This window comes from Hyaena hyaena, unplaced genomic scaffold, assembly GCF_003009895.1.
Source record: "Hyaena hyaena isolate Hyena2069 unplaced genomic scaffold, ASM300989v1 scaffold_168, whole genome shotgun sequence".
NCBI lineage: Eukaryota > Metazoa > Chordata > Mammalia > Carnivora > Hyaenidae > Hyaena > Hyaena hyaena.
Window position 1 is genome coordinate 1,806,404 of NW_024080800.1, and position 11,532 is coordinate 1,817,935.

An 11,532-nucleotide genomic window follows, 5' to 3' on the forward strand; every position below is an offset into this window, starting at 1 on the left:
AATAGTTAAAACAGTAAATGTCAGGTGATGTGTATTTTGCCATAATTTAAAAACTAAAAAAAGGGATGGGTACAGATATATGCTAGAATATAAGCACACCCTGAAAATATTATCTAAGTGAAAGACGCCAGACACAAAATATCATATATCATATGATTCCATTAATATGAAAATATTTTTCATAAAATTGAGTGTGGAGATAGCTGCACATATCTGTAAATATACAAAACACTACTGAAATGTACACTTTAAATGGGAGAATTGTATAGTATGTGCATTATATCTCATTAAAGCTGTTAAAAAAATTTTAACTGATTTTAAAACTACGATCACATTTGTAAACTTCTGAAGAACTTAAGTGGCACCCCATAAATCCTGGAATCACATTCTGGTGACACACTGGAAAAATTTTTTTAAAAAGCAAATAAATCAAAGGACTGAGGTTCAGAACAGCTGGCAAGGAAAATCAGAAAGATCTGTGACGGGGCATGGTGGTCCTGTAGTCACAGCAGCAAGGACAAGGTCAAGATTATAAAACACACTATGCTGAAATTCCTCAGAAACCTTTATTATGGTCCTCATCATTCATTAAGCAACCAATACAAACCATTGTCTTTTTCTCAGCCTCAAACAGCAGAGGCTGCATCCAAGCCTAAATGGAAGACACAAGTAGTGGAAGACCTTGTAGAGAAAAGCTAACAGGTGAGATCTCTGCTTATCCCGGCTTAGGTGAAGGTAGAACAGGAAAAGCATATAGGTACAATATTCCAAATGCTCCGTTCTTCAAAGCTGAGGCCTGCAGGAGAGGGGCTGGCTGAAGGACACAGGTGAAGACTCACAAAACTGCCCAGCTCAGCAATCAATCCAAAGTTCCTTTAAAAAACAAAAAAACAGAAAAACAAAAAAAACAAGAGCAATATGTAAAGCAAGGTGCCTCAAGAACTGGATGAGTGTCACAAACTGGGCAAAGTCAGAGTGGAAGCTGTTCTGGTACTGGCAATTCTCTAAGACCAAATTACTCATTTTGGGAATGTCCATCCAAAAGATCTCAAAGGAAGAACATGTCACCACAGAAAGCAGGCATCTGAGAGTGAAGCATACTGGTCTAGAGAGTTAGAATGAAACATGGGGAAAGAGCAAAGAAGTTGTTGTGTCTATTAATGAGCATTTGGGGATTCCATACAAAGTGTGAGTGAATCAGAATAAAGGAGAAGTTTTCTAAGCAAAAAGTTCATAATCTTTTGAGAAACTTCCAGTTCAAGATGGGAGACTGAGCCCACAAATTTGTATGCCCTCGCATCCAAGATTCCATTCAGAAGGAAATAAGGTTTTAAAAAGGTATAAATCCACAATAAAGAATGGGGACTGTCAGCAGTTAAGAGATTTCAACAAAAACCTGAATAATAGAAATTTCACTGAAGTATATTTATAAATAGACAGAAAAACAAATCAGCCTAGAATGAATAGAGAGGGCAGCAGAGGTGGGAGCCTATCTGCCTAAGAGACCCTTGGGGAGGCTCCAGCCAGACTCAAGAAAGAGACATAGACCAGAAAGGGTTAATGACCTGAGGGTCTACATAAGAAACAGCTGGCCTCATCTCCCTACAATCCTCCTAGCATGTAGCATTACCAGAAGACAAAATGGGAAAAAATCAGGGGGCTCTCTTCCAATAAACTAAATGAACTACCTGGAGAACTAGAGAAGCCTCTGAAAATGCCAGCTCCCCACAGTAAGGCTTTCGGGGCCCCAGCTTCACATCTGGTCCCATGCCAGCACACCCTAAAGTAAAAGTGTTAGGCAAAACCCACCTTCCCATACACACACAGCCTCCAAAGAGCCTTCTTACTACCTCATTCCTAAACAGAATGAAAATTATTGGGCAGACTAAAGAGTGAAAGGAAAAACTAAAATTTATTAAAAAAAAAAAAAAAGCCCTAGAATAAAACATATAATTCAGAAAAGAACACAAGAAAACAAAGCAAAAATACCTCTAAGTTAAAAAAAAAAAAAAAGAAAGAAAGAAACACCTTCTATGATAAAGGCAAATTCCTGCTGAGATCAACTGATAAACCCGACTGAAATATTTTTTAAAAGAAAATCCTTCAAGCACTGAAGAGGCATCAATAAAAGTGAAATCTAAAATCTAGAGAAGGCAAGAACACAAAGTAAACCTGGCCTCCAAATCTGCTTTTGCCCTAAGGTCATTTGCAGTCCAAAAGATAGAGCTGAGAAATTCTGGCTGAGCCAATCAAGAGTCAAATCTATGAGTCTGCCCAAGTGGGAAGGTCTGAATTTTTTAAAAGCTCTAATCCCAAGAGGCGACGCCCTCAGAGTAATGCTGGACTAGAATTAAATCAGCCCCTTCACAGACTTGCCATCACGGTTCGCGTAGATTACCACAGAGAACCAAGAATCCTCAAGTCTTGGATCTGGATTAAGGAGATCCTGAACTTACACCCTCCCCTACGTGCCTTGCAGCAGTAAATGAAAATCTTTGGAGAAAGTTCTCATCATACAGGCCTCAAACTATCCAAAGAATAATTTCTTCAAGTACAATGACCAATACATGAAAAAAACTAGGCATAAAGAGGGAAAAAGACCATGAAACAATATCAACAGAAGCAAGTCACAAAAAAAAATAAATCAGCCTCAGAAAGACTCTGGACATTAGACTGGACAGAGACTATAAAACAATTGCACTTACTTTGTTTAAACAAATAAAAGACGAGCTTCAAACCACCTGGAGCACATACAAATAACAAATGGAATTCACAGAACTAAAAATATAAAAACTAAAACAGAAAACTTTAAAGGAGACATGATCACTAGAGAGAATAAACTGGGAGGTCAGAAAAAAACTACACAGAATGTAGCTTGGAGAGGAAAATTATGACTGAGGTTTAACACATATTTAATGGAAATCTGAATAAGAAAGGAGAGAGAAAGAACAAAGCAGAGCCATTATCTGAAAATATACAAGCGAGACTTCTCCAGCACTGACAAAAGACATCAATCCTTAGATTTAAGAAGCCTAAGCAGCAGATACATAGAGGGAAATCGGCACCTAGAAACATCCAAGTGAAACTACAGAAATATCAAAGACAAATACAAAATCTTAAAAGTAACCAAAACAAGGACAAATTAGCTTCAAAAGGTTAACAGTGATTTCTTAACAGAAACAATGGAAACCAAAACACAGTAGAATGGGAGCTTCAACATTATAAAAGGAACTTTCCACCTAAAATTCTGTATTCAGCAAGATACCTTTAAGAACCAAAGTAAAATACAGGAATGTAACCACTCTGGAAAACAGTACGGAGGTTCCTCAAAAAATTAAAAACAAAACTACCCTATGACCCAGCAATTGCATTACCAGGTATTTATCCAAAGGATACAGGAGTGCTGATTCAAAGGGGCACACACATCCCAGTGTTTATAGCAGCGCTATCCACAATTGTCAAAGTATGGAAAGAGCCCAAATGTCCATCGACTGATGAATGGATAAACAAGATGTGGTGTACATACACAATGGAGTATTACTCAGTGATGAAAAAGAATGAAATCTTGCCATTTGCAACAACGAAATGGAACTAGAGGAGTTCAAGCCCTGATTCTGGCTTGGCTCTGGCTCTTTATTAACAGGGAAGAGCCTGCTTGGAATTCTTTCTCTCTCTCTCTGACTCTGCCATGCTTACCTACTCTCCTTCTTTCTCAAAAAAATAAATAAATAAGTAACTTAAAAAAAAAAAATTGGGTATTTGGTTCCTGATAGAAAAAATGAAACAAGCCTTAAAATAAGGGCAAAATAATTTTTTAAAAAACACATAAAATAGGACAAATAGGAAGCACAAAATTATATGGTAGATTTAAACCCATATATATCACTAATTATATTAAACATAAGTGAACTAAGTGCTCCAGCCAAAGACTGTCAGTCTAAAGTTTTAAAAATAAAAAATAATACAATTATATCATTTATAAATATTTAAAAGCAAAAATTAAAAAATGAAAAAATACATATTATTCAAATACTAACAAAAGAAATTATAGGTTTTAATTAAACAAAATAGTCTTTAAGGCAAAAAGCACTATCAAAAGTAACTATGGTCAATTTATAAATATAAAATGCTTGCACACTTAACTGCTAAGAGCCTACTGTAGACTAATAACACAGTTGATTAGCACATATTTTGTATGCTATATGCATTATATCTGTTTTATCACGATACAGTCACCTAGGAAAAATGTTATTAATAAATAAGAAAGAAAAAATATATTTACAGTGCTGAACTGTAAAAAAATCCACATATACTAGAACAGCTCAAAATTGTACCGTTTAGGGTACCTACTTGGCTCTGTAAGTACAGCATGTGACTCTTAATCTCAGGGTCATGAATTCAAGCCCCACACGGGGCATGGAGCCTACTTTTTTTAAAATGCCCATTTGGGGTATCTGGCTGGCTCAGTCAGAAGAGCAAATGACTCTTGATCTTGGGGTTGTGAGTTCAAGCCCCATGTTGGGTACAGAGAGTACTAAAAAGGAAATAAAAATAAACTTTATAAACAAACAGGGGTGGCTTGGGTGGCTCACTAGGTTAAGCATCTAACTCTTGGTTTCAGCTCAGGTCATGATTTCACAGGTTTGTGGGTTCAAGCCCCACATCAGGCTCTGTGCAGACACCACTCAGAGCCTGCTAGGATTCTCTCTCCGGTTTCCTCTGAACTTCTTGCACATACATGCTCTCTCTCTCAAAATAAACATACTTAAAACAAACAAACTTATAAAGATACCAGTAACAAGAGCATCAGAACTATTAAGTACTTAGAGGAAAATATCTAACAAAATACGTCAAGATTTCTTCCCAGAAAATAAAAAACTTAATTTAAAAAACATTAAAGGGGCACCTGGGTGGCTCAGTCAGTTAAACATCTAACTCTTGGTTTTGGCTCAGGTCATGATCTCATGGTTTCATGAGTTCAAGTCTCGCATCAGGCTCTGCCCCGACAGTGTGGAGCCTGCTTGGGATTCTCTCTCTCCCCTCTCTGTGCCTCTCCCCTACTCATACTATGTCAGTCTCTCTCAAAAATGGATTTTACAAAAAGTTTTTTAAACATTAAAGATCTAAATAAATCGAAAAACACACCATGTTCATGGACTGGAATATTCACTATTATAAAGATATAGTTTCTCTCCCTAAGTAATCTACAGATTCAATACAACCCCTATGAATACCCTTTTTATGTGGAATTTGTCAAGCAGATCCTAAAATACACATGAAAGTGCACAGAACTCAAAATAGTCAAGACACTTAAAGGTGGGAAGATTTGTTCTTTCAAATAAAGCTCCATAATTGAGACAGTGTGGTACAGGCATAGGAATAGGCACAACAGAAAGTCCATAAACAGCCCTGACTTCTAACAAAAGTAGCACTACAAAGAAAATGATATAAAAGTGTCTATCTAAATAATAAGAAAAAAATAAATTTGACCCTACTTGATACACAAAAAGTCAACTACAGTTTTATGAAAGACAAGAAAACTACAAAAATTTTTGCATATAGGAGAATGTATTCATGACCTTGGGGTAGGGGAAAAAGTCTTAAACAGGAAACAAACAACATTACATAGAAAGAAAGAAAATTAATACATTTGACTATGGATTTTTTAATGTTTTATTTATTTTTGAGAAAGCACAAGCAAGGGAGGGCCAGAAAGACAGGGACAAAAGATCTGAAGCAGTCTCTGTGCTGACAGCAGCGAGCCTGATTTGGGACCTGAACTCACTAACCACAAAATCATGACCTAAGCCTGAGTCAGGCACTCAACTGACAGAGTCACCCAGGCCCCCCACATTGGACTATCTTTAAATAAGAGCTCATTTAGGGTGCCTGGGTGGCTTAGTCAGTTAAGCATCTGACTCTTGATTTCAGTTCAGGCCATGATCTCGTGGTTAGTGTGTTCGAGCTCTGCATTGGGCTCTTTGCTGACAGCTCAGATCCTGGAAGCCTGCTTTGGACTCTGTGACTCCTGCTCTCTGTCCCTCCCCCATGCGCACTGTCTCTCTTTCTCAAAAATAAACAAAATTTTTAAAAAAAATTTTTAATGGTTCAATTGTAATACTGTCACACAATTGTGCGCCATATAGCACAGAAAACAAACAAGCAATATGTACAACCACAGAGATGATCTGGTTACATTTTTAGAAAGTTCAAAAAACTATAAAACTAAATCCTACCATTTAAGGATACATGCTTATGTGCTAAAACTATAAAGAAAATCAAGTAAGTAAGTACCAAAAAGATAGGATACTGTCAAGTCAGGAAAGAGGATAGGAAGATCTATCACAAAGAAGGAATATATATACGGAGCTTCTGGGGGCTGACACTATTCTATCTCTTCACCTAGCTGGTGGTTACAATGGTGTTATTTTATTATTTATTATTATTATTTATTGTCTTTGCATTTGTTATCTGTGTTCAGAAGGAAAGGCTTAGAATATACATATATCAATGCCTTTGCATACAACATCCAGAAAATTACCCAAGAAACTAATAACACTTGCCTCCAGGGAAGGCATGTCTAAGAGGGATTAAAGGACAAGAAGGGTAGCGAAACACTGTCCACATTACTGTTTTTCAACTATTTGAAGGGCAGGTAAAGCATGGGAGATTTAACTCTGACAAGAAAATATGTTATCAGTCTTGACAATGTCAAAGTATAAATATAAATGACACCAATTAAGAGCCAGAAGTGGTTTAAAAAATGGGAAAGGAAGAGATAGATCCACTAATAGTCATACCTTCCAAAGTGGAGAATTGACCAAAAAAATAGATACTTTAGTATTATGTAAACTGTAAAGGTAACAAAGGAACTGAAAATAATGATATAATTACCAAAAATCAGAAAGGGGGGAGAGGGATTTATGCAGCAGTACAGGTTACCCAAATCCTCATTTATCACAGCAGAAAGTTAATAGATAATATCTACAGGATATCAAGGATGAAGCATAATATTTAGAAACATAAGTGACCACTTTGGGGCGCCTGGGTGGCTTAGTCGGTTGAGTGTCCGACTTTCGCTTAGGTCATGATCTCGCGGTTCGTGGGTTCGATCCCCGTGTCGGGCTCTGTGCTGACTGCCAGCTCAGAGCCTGGAGCCTGTTTCAGTCTGTGACTCCCTCTCTCTCTGACCCTCCCCTGCTCACGCTGTCTTTCTCTCTCTCTCCTAGAAATAAATAAGACATTAAAAAAAAAAAATGAAACATAAGTGACCACTTAAAAAGCTAAAAAAAAAAAAAAAGAAAGAAAGAAGCAAAAGGGCGTGGAGCAGCAGATGCATTTCAATTATAAGCCATTAGATAACTATTTGATTTTTAAGCATGGATATATATTGCCTTGATTAAAAAAGAAAAAATAATAATTTTCTACTTAGAAAACATACATCTAAGGACATAAGAACATTTATTTTATCAAGTACAAAATAATACAATACTGACTGAATCTACAAGAGCTAAAATGGCCAAAATCCAGATCTATTAATGTAGAGAGAACAGAGGAATGCAATTACTATTATTGGATCAGAAGACGAAAATGAATACATCCACTACTCAATAAATGACCATTTATGAAAAAATCCAAGCTAAGGGGCACCTAGGTGGCTCATTCAGTTAAGTGTCCTAACTCAGTTTAAGCTCAGTTCATTTTCTCACAGTTCCCCAAGGCGGGCTCTGCACTGACAGCATAGAGCCTGCTTGGGATTCTCTCTCTGCCCCTCCCCTGCTTGTGTGTGTACTCTCTCAAGTGCACCCACTCGCTGTCTCCCAAAATAAATAAATAAGCTTAAATGAACAAATAAATAAGAAATAAGAATAAAAATCCAAGCTAAGTACTATGCCATGGTAGAGGATAGAGGGGAAAACTGCATAGATCTCTCCACTTCTATTCCGTAGCACCCTCCAATTCATTATCCACAGGTCTGTAGTGTTATCTCTTTAAGATACAAATCTGATTATATACCCTGAAAAACTGGTCACTAAAAGTGAGCTGGTAAAGTAGGTTCTAAACATTTCTGGAGATGTTGGGCAGTCAGTCACAAGAAGCTGCCTTCCTTAGGTAGGCAGTTAACAAGTCACTAAGAAAAATGAGTAAGCAAAAAAAGGGTTAAGATGTATAAATTGAAAGAATACTCAATAATCTAGACTTGAAGCTAGCTATGGGAATGTATCTTGAAACACACTTAAAAGAATGTATCAAAAGGGTGAGAGACCCAAATTGATATGACATAGAACAAAAGAGAAAAATAGTGAAATAAATAAGCCCAGAAAGGAATTGTGAAGGTAATGAGGCTTGAAGGAGATAATGAGAACACCATGGTACTGTAAGGGCAAGAATGAACTAAAAGTGCATGGCTTTCACATAATCAATCAGAATATGTGCAGGGAAGAATTAAACTGATCAGATTTAGGAATTAAGTAGAAGTAATAGCTCTGAAAGAAGATAGCTAAAATAAAATATCTCTACTTAAGATAAAAATATTTTTATTTTAAAACATTTTAAATATTTAAACATCTCTGCTTAAAATATTTTTATTTTAAAATATTTAAAACATTTAAATATCTCTATTTAAAATCAAACATTTTCTATTTCAATGACAAGACTTAGTACACAAGTGATCCAGAATTCTTAACAATAAACAGTCAAGTACACAATGTCCCAGTGGTAAAACAATAACTTTAGGGCACCTGGGTGGCTCAGTTGGTTAAGAGTCCGACTCTTGATTTTGGCTCAGCCCATGATGAGCCCCATGTCAAGCTGACAGTACAGAGCCTGCTTGGGATTCACTCTCTTTCCCCCTATCACTCACACACACATGCTCTCTATCTCAAAATAAATATTTAAAAAACATTTTTTAATAACGTTATACAAACTGTTGAAGAAGGAAAATGAACAAGAAACAATCCTTTAAATGTTGGCAATTGTTTCTTATCTCTAGCACTATGATAATGGGAAGATTATATCTAGGAATAGAGATTAAAGTACGAATCAAACTTCTCCATGCACCTAACTCCACTGGAATCCTTACATTACCTCTCATTTTTTATAATTAGCAATTTTCAAGAAAAAGTTCTAATGACCCAAGAGAATTAAAATTGCTGGATCTCATCAGATGTAACATATTAGTTTTTCCCATCTTAATGGTAAGTAGAAAGAATTATCCTATACAGACAAGGAAGAACCAAGTAGCAGTTTTATAAAGTTCTGAACTCAGCTCATTAGCATGGGAGACAGGTGGATATGATTATCCATCCATAGAGAACTCACCTTCCAGAAAAGCAAATTCATCCACGGCTTCTATTGCATTATCTGAAACACAATGTAAAGGGACACTTGACTAACTCTGGTCATTTGGACATCAACCTCTTAAAAAAACCACAACCCACATAGTGAAGAGCATGAGGCTTTATGCAAATGAGGGTATTTATAAAATTTGTTCCTTACTTTCCTGAATCCATTTCTACTCCACCACTAAATCTTACATATCAGCTGTCTCTCTACAAAAGTAGAAAAGACTACATAAACTCTGTTCAGTAAGGGGAAACCCTTTGCACTGAAAGTCATCAAAGAAGAGTATGGCAAAATAGAAAGTGGCATTAAGATATACAAAAGCTTACACACGTACAGAGGTTACAAACTAAAAAGAGGCAGAAATCAAACCCCCAGTTTCTAGGGGAGAAAGAAGTGTCAAGTCTGATACAACACAGCAGACAGTATAAAGGGGTATAGTCAGCTTTAACAACACATAGACTGCTTTCATTCCCTACCCGACCACCTATACAGCCACCCAAAGCACTGGCACTCTAAAAGTAGGACTTTCTGTCACTGTGGCAGTCCAAAGGGATGTGGCACCTTTCATCTTACAGTGATGGCTTCCCCCAGCCCCACTTATTTGCCCCCAGATACCAAATACCACAGTGACACTGTACCCAAATCTCTCCTCTGCAGGGTTTTCCTCTTTCCTTGTTGAGCACAGCAGTAGGCATCTTTTGCAATGGTCTCCACAAATAGTTCCTGTGAGGCACAAGGGAAGAGTTGTATCAATGGGTTCTAGCGCAATTACTGTGAGCTCTTCCATTTGACTGGTGGGAAGGAGGTAAGGTGCTCAGGAGCATGGAAAGGCTCTCATTCCCCCTACCGTGGAAGGGCATGACACGTTCCTCCTCCCTCACTTGTAAATTCTCCCGACTCATTCACTTGGGACTCCCACAAGCTGTGTTATACACTGGAAATGCAATTTAAAGTCGTTGCACGTGTCCTTATGAAGAGGCAGGTGTGTCAACAAAACAATACAACTACTGAAGGTAAGTGCCTCTTTCCCCTTGTGTTCCTTTCTACACTCTTATCTCAGAGTCTGGCCCCGGCCGCTCACCTCCTCATCCTTCCAACACTCAGTCCAGACCCTCTTCTTCCCCCGCTTCGCCTCCACCCCAAGCCTCCCAAGCCGCCGCTAAGCCCCGCCTCCCGGAAGGTTCCCCCTTCCATACCCCGCCCCTCGCCACCTCCCCGCCCAGCAACCCCGTGTGGCCTTCGCGCTCCCGCCGCACCGCTGCTCGTGCCAGAATGAAGATGGCTTCCTGTCCCGCGAGGGTCACGTCGGGGTCCGCCTTCACCAAGGCCTTCACTCTCGCTAACGGCAACCTCGAGAGACGAGCTCCGGGCGCAATTGTCGGGGCTTGCGGCGGCGGGGCCGCTGCCTCCCCACTGGGCCCCTCCTCCTCCCGGGGTGTCCCATTTCCAGCCGCCGCCGCCATCCGGGCTTCAAGCGTGCTGCGCGCGGCCGCCGACTGTGCGCGCGCATGAGACGCCGGCCCCTTTCCCGCGCGCGCCGAAGGCCACGCCCCTTTTGGGCGCGTGGCTCCGCCCCTTACGCGGCTGGACGCTCCCGGGACTCCCGGTGCTGGGCGTGGCAGCTGTATATGTGAAGCCGCCGCCGCCACCTCTCTCGCACTCTTCTCTCCGTCCTGGTGAGCACGTCGGGCCTAGTTGAGCCCAGGCACAGTCCCTTACTGGCCGAATGTGGTTGGGCCCGGGTGTTGCGTGGAGGAGCATCCTTTGTCTGAAGAAACCCAGACCTGGCTCTCAAGAATGTCTCAGTCAAGCGGTAAGAGAGTGCTAGCCCAGGCTGAGAAGGGCAGGTGCCCGTGCGAGGCCTGAACGTTCCAGAGGGCACAGCGTAAGGGGAAAAGAGTACCGAGAAAGGCGCGAAATCTGGACCAGTAACGAGGAGAACAAGATTCTCTAAAAGGAGGTAGGACCTTGGCAGGCAGAAATGGAAGAGTTTCAGTCCTGACAGGAAATCACAGGAAAAAAAGCCCTGAGGCTGGAAACTATGAAGTTGTGGTGATCACAAGCCGTACACGCTTCTTCAGTCGCGAGTTGCACCAGAACGCTGGCTCTCAGAAACTTTTTGTTCACAAGCTTCCTTTACACTCAGAAATTACTGAGTACCAAAAAGAGCTTTTGTTTTTGTGGGAT

The 11,532-nt window shown here is 39.6% G+C and overlaps 1 protein-coding gene across 1 annotated transcript; it reads right to left on the reverse strand.

The window, feature by feature from the left end:
• Positions 1 to 547: 547 nt before the first annotated feature.
• On the reverse strand, positions 548 to 10,848 carry POLE4 (DNA polymerase epsilon 4, accessory subunit). The gene is made up of 4 exons (XM_039240131.1): positions 10,602 to 10,848; positions 9,984 to 10,068; positions 9,322 to 9,363; positions 548 to 873 (listed from the first exon to the last, which is right to left on the reverse strand). Exons 1-4 carry the CDS (start codon positions 10,806 to 10,808, stop codon positions 860 to 862), a joined length of 348 nt encoding a protein of 115 aa, XP_039096062.1. The 5' UTR covers positions 10,809 to 10,848; the 3' UTR covers positions 548 to 859.
• Positions 10,849 to 11,532: the final 684 nt, after the last annotated feature.

Excerpts from the sequence above, each read along its gene's own strand:
- POLE4 (XM_039240131.1), bottom strand. The coding sequence starts at position 10,808 with ATGGCGGCGGCGGCTGGAAATGGGACACCCCGGGAGGAGGAGGGGCCC. Across the intron at positions 10,069-10,601 it reads TCATTCTGGCACGAGCAGCG|GAACTATTTGTGGAGACCAT; the intron begins GTGCGGCGGGAG and ends TGTGCCTCACAG. Across the intron at positions 9,364-9,983 it reads CCTGCAGAGGAGAGATTTGG|ATAATGCAATAGAAGCCGTG; the intron begins GTACAGTGTCAC and ends ATTGTGTTTCAG.